Source organism: Scaptodrosophila lebanonensis, unplaced genomic scaffold (assembly GCF_003285725.1).
Source record: "Scaptodrosophila lebanonensis strain 11010-0011.00,11010-0021.00 unplaced genomic scaffold, SlebRS2 tig00000214-arrow-arrow-pilon, whole genome shotgun sequence".
NCBI lineage: Eukaryota > Metazoa > Arthropoda > Insecta > Diptera > Drosophilidae > Scaptodrosophila > Scaptodrosophila lebanonensis.
The window spans coordinates 1-5,053 of NW_022060617.1; the positions used below are offsets into that span (position 1 = coordinate 1).

Consider the following 5,053-nt stretch of genomic DNA (forward strand, 5'->3'; position numbering starts at 1 on the left):
ATATTATGTACATATATGCCAACTGTACCAATAATTATGTTCGTCACTCTATATAGATATAGAGATGCCAGTAAAAATCTATCAAAGTATAAATAACGCTTTTAACAACCAGACAAAGACAAGACTCTTTAACGACCGTTATCACCATTCACTGGTACGGTAGCTGGAGCTCGTATAAGTTAGCATTTTATTTGAATGCTAACGTGCACGCATGATTGTTTTTACAGTCGATAATCTGTCGGAAATAAACGGAAAAAATCGAGTGTACACACTTTTGCCCATCTTTATAGCATGTGGTTGAATTCATAGAGGCGCCACAAGTGTATTTTTAAATAAGAAATGGCTAACATTGTTCAAAAATACATAAACTTCTCTAAGAAGGAGCTAGAACAGTTGGCATTAAACTCGGATTCGTGCGTGCGACACGTCAACACAGACATGCACCTCTCCATGATGCCTTACGCCTTGGCCGATTTCAAGCATGCGTTGCACGAGCTACTTATCCGCACCAAAGTGGGCATATACGATGCCAAACTAAATGGGATTGTGCTGGGTATTAAGAACATCAAGTTACTAGGTAACTCAGCTGCCTTGCGCGCCGACGATCCCGCCATCCACCTGTTAATCAATGCCGACTTCTATGTGTTTCGGCCCGAGGCGGGCGCTGTGCTCAGTGGAACTGTGCGGCACATATCGAAGCATCAAGTCAGCGTTGTTCTCTATAGAGTGTTTAATACTAAAATTCGGTTTACGAACCGGCGAATGCATGAGCGCATTACTATGGAACAGGATATTAAATTTCGCATTAAAGATTTCAATATAAGCAATGTTATGCCCTTCATTGAAGGCGAGCTGTTGATGGAGGAAAATGAGCAACAATCGGAGCTCCTGGTAAGCATATTAAATGTTGGCAGATAATATACAAATATTAATCTCACTGTCTCTGTCTTTTCGAAGAACATCTGCGTAAAGTCTAAGAGTCCAGAACAAGCCGAAGAAAATCCTAATCTAGAGTTGAACGGACTGGTTGAATTAATTAAGGCCGAACCACTATTCGAGGATACAGAGAAGGCGAATAAAAAGAAGCGACCATCAAAGCGAAAAATAGCAGAAACGACAGGGCTGGAATCGCCAAACAAAATAAAACGAATAAAAATAGGGCCGAATTAGTCTAAAAAAAAAAAAAAATAAATAATAATTCAAAGTACAAATCCAAGTATGTTACTAAGAGCAAAGCAATGTTTTCAATTCAATTGAAGTCTTCAAAATGTGGAAAACCCCTCTTAAGCCGAGTATGATTTGTTTTTAAGTTTTAATCACAAAATGCCTTAATTTCAAAATCGAGTACTTAGTGGCCATGATCCCTCAAACTATCAAAATAAATATTCCAGCCTGGAAAACTCCAAGCAAACTGATTCCCCCGATGACGAGTTTTTACATTTATTTACCGTTCACATTTCAAAAGTTATATAAACCAAACTTTGCATAATAATTTGCATAGATAATTATTTATAAATTATGTGTGCAAAGTTTTGTTTAGGTAGCATTTGAAATGTGGACGCTATTGACGAAATTCTGCGGCGGGGGGGGGAAAATTAAAAAAAAAAAATTAACTCGCCCTTACTCGGACCTAGGAGAATCTGGATGTCAACTTTGGTTATTCTAGCTTTTATAGTTTCTGAGATCCTTGCGTTCATCCAGACGGACAGACTGACGGACATGTCTAGATCGATTTCTCTCGTCATGCTGATCAAGAATATATATACTTTATTGGGTCGGAGATGCTTCCTTCTGTATGTTACATACTTTGCACAAACCTAATATACCCTTTTTACCCTACGGGTACAGGGTATAAAAATATAGCTGTCATAGAAGAAGTAATTTTTGCATAAAAGAGATAGATAAGTAGTACGGACACAAAACGACTTGTATATAATTCGCTGCCCATGATATTGGACGAATAAAATATATAATAGAACTCCACAGCGGTACTACGCCCACAAACTGCAGCATCAAGTTCGCTCTTCTTCTTTTGGCTTCTTGAGGCGCATATACCTCAACGACGGAAATTTGCTTGGATTACAGGGTATTTCACTGTCGAGCTTACTCGACTGTAGCGGTTTCTCTTGTTTAAATTTCTATAATTACTTTAACTTATTCACTTGGTATTAAGCGCATTGATATTCCAACAACTTCAATTATTTAGTAACCCCACGAATTATGTGTGCGTATATTTTCCGGTTTTCAATGGTTCCATTGAGCAATATTTTTAGTGGCTAACGAATGCCAGTTACTTTTTACATGCTAAACGGCTCTTATTTTGAGGAAGGTATTGACAAATTCAATCGATTCGAAATAACTTACGTTCCGATCAATTAAGTAGCATATTGGTCCGGCAGATAAATGGGCCCCAACTGTCTGAATGGACGGAGGATATCACAAAGAAATGTGTATGTTTGGACTACAAGTATTATGCAGTTTATGCAGCATATTTCCGAGGCTTGCCGTAACTCGTTGCCTGTGCGGCCAATAAAAAATCGGTGAGCCTGCTCATCAAAGTACGAGTAGTGATCGTCGTAGTTCTCTGAGCTCAAATTTTGGGGCTTACAGATGGCAAGTCCAAAAATTAGCATTGGTGCTGGTGCTTTCTGTTTTCATTAAGTGATTAATGCGCAGTAACTTGCACGCCTAAAATAAATCTTTAAAATACGTATCCAATTGAAGACCTTGAGCAACAAAGTAGTACGGAAGCAAAGTCAATCAAATGTCAAGAGAAATTGAGTTATTAGTTATTGTTGGCAAGCATTGTGGGGGTGGACTGGGCTTGGACTGTGCGGACCGAATTTTGGGCACCAGAAAGTCATAATAAGCTGCCTCTGCTGCCCATTGTTGATAACGGACTTTGAAGTGCATTTTATCTTTGTCTTCATTCTGCACCTTCCTCATCACCACTGCCTTAACATCGCCCCACCACTGGCGATGTGCCTGACATTTTTCTGTTCGTTCATCAATTACAAGTGTATGCGACGTTGCTAGGCGGCAGCATTCATTGTAAACGAATTTCATTTATAGTCGTCCAGCATTCGTACCCCAATCTCACAGTTGCTCCGAGGCTTTCGTAACAGGCGGCACTTCAACATGAAATTGAAATAAATGTGCTTTTAATTTTGGCTTGAGTGCGTGGACAGATTGAAGGACAGGAATGGCAACAGCAATAGGGATGAGGACTGCTGCCGTCAATCAATTAGAGCGAAGTGTTTCTTAGCAACCAACAGTCAGTCGCTTCTCTACTTGGCCCAAGAAGGGGCTGGACTGGGTAGCAGCCAACCAGAGAAAGGAAAAAACAAGTAAAAAAGCTAAAGTCAGGTGTCCCGACTTTGAAATACTCTGTACATATTTTTTTAATAATTATACAAATTAAAAAAATTAAGAAAATTAAAAATAACAAGTAAAAAAGCTAAAGTCGGGTGTCCCGACTTTGAAATACTCTGTACATATGTTTACAATAATTATAGAAAATAAAAAAAATTAAGAAAATAAAAAAAAAAATTTGATCGATTTTACCTCTCTCGGTATTCGAACTCACGTAAAGGGTGTATAATTGCACATTTACATAGCAATTGCGTCTGTGTGAGTGTATGTATGCCTATGCGCATCAATTCGTGTCTGTGTAAGCATTTTCGCAGTCAACCAAACAGCAACATCAACAACAGCCGCGGGCAGCGCTTGAGCAGCGCTGCAGCAGCGCTGCATCAGCAAATATATTTATGGCTATAACTTCTTGTTAAATCGGTCTATCATAATGAAATTTGGCATACGGACACATAATAACTAACTGGGGGTATTTCCAAAATTTTAGTTCGAAATTCCAAGAATTACGGGAGTTACGATTTGCGGGGTAGAGGGGGGAGGGAGGGGAATTCCAAAATATACATTTTCTGCGTATTCACATAAGGCATCTGGGACTAAAATTTGGTGTTCGTAGGTCTTATAGTCTCCGAGATATAGGCGATTATACGAATGGAAAATCGGGAAAACCCCCATAGGGGGGAAGTGGGGGGGAAATCAAAAAAATAAAACAAACTCGTATAGAATACACACATAACGCATCTTCGTGCAAAATTTGGTGTCTCTATCTCTTATAGTCTCTGAGATCTAGGTGTTCATACGGACGGACAGACGGACAGACGGACAGACAGACAGACAGGGCTAGATCGACTCGTCTCGTCATGCTGATCAAGAATATATATACTTTGTGGGGTCTGCCACGCCTCCTTCTGCCTGTTACATTTTTCAGCTCCCGCAAACTTAATATACTCTTGTACATTTCATGTACAGAGTATAAAAAGTTGATCGATTTTACCTCTTTCGGTATTCGAACTCACGTAAAGGGTGTATAATTGCACATTTACATAGCAATTTCGTCTATGTGAGTGTATGTATGTATGTATATGCGCGTGCAAGCATGTTCGCAGTCAACCAACCAGCATCAACAACAGCCGCGGGTTGCGGTTGGGCAGCGCTGGAGCAGCAAATATATTTATGGCTTTAACTTCTTGTTAAATCGGTTTATTATAATGAAACTTGGCATACGGACACATAATAACTAACTGGGCGATTTGATGTGGAGAGGGGGGAGGGAGGGAAATTCCAAAAAAACACATTTTCTGCGTATTCACATAAGGCATCTAGGACTAAAATTTGGTGTTCCTAGGTCTTATAGTCTCCGAGATATAGGCGATTATACGAATGGAAAATCGGGAAAACCTTCATAGGGGGGAAGTAGGGGGGAAAATCAAAAAACTAAAACTCGTATAACGTACACACATAAGGCATCTTTGTGCAAAATTTGGTGTCTCTAGCTCTTATAGTCTCTGAGATCCAGGTGTTCATACGGACGGACAGACGGACAGACAGACAGGGCTAGATCGAATCGTCTCGTCATGCTGATCAAGAATATATATACTTTGTGGGGTCTGCCACGCCTCTTTCTGCCTGTTACATTTTTCACTTCCCGAAAACCTAATATACTTCTGTACATTTCATGTACAGA

At 39.7% G+C, this 5,053-nt stretch overlaps 1 protein-coding gene across 1 annotated transcript; it reads left to right on the forward strand.

The window, feature by feature from the left end:
• Positions 1-339: 339 nt before the first annotated feature.
• On the forward strand, positions 340-1,170 carry LOC115630015 (DNA-directed RNA polymerase I subunit RPA43-like). The gene is made up of 2 exons (XM_030526640.1): positions 340-891; positions 958-1,170. Exons 1-2 carry the CDS (start codon positions 340-342, stop codon positions 1,168-1,170), a joined length of 765 nt encoding a protein of 254 aa, XP_030382500.1.
• The last annotated feature ends 3,883 nt before the right edge of the window (positions 1,171-5,053 follow it).

Excerpts from the sequence above, each read along its gene's own strand:
- LOC115630015 (XM_030526640.1), top strand. The coding sequence starts at position 340 with ATGGCTAACATTGTTCAAAAATACATAAACTTCTCTAAGAAGGAGCTA. Across the intron at positions 892-957 it reads AGCAACAATCGGAGCTCCTG|AACATCTGCGTAAAGTCTAA; the intron begins GTAAGCATATTA and ends GTCTTTTCGAAG.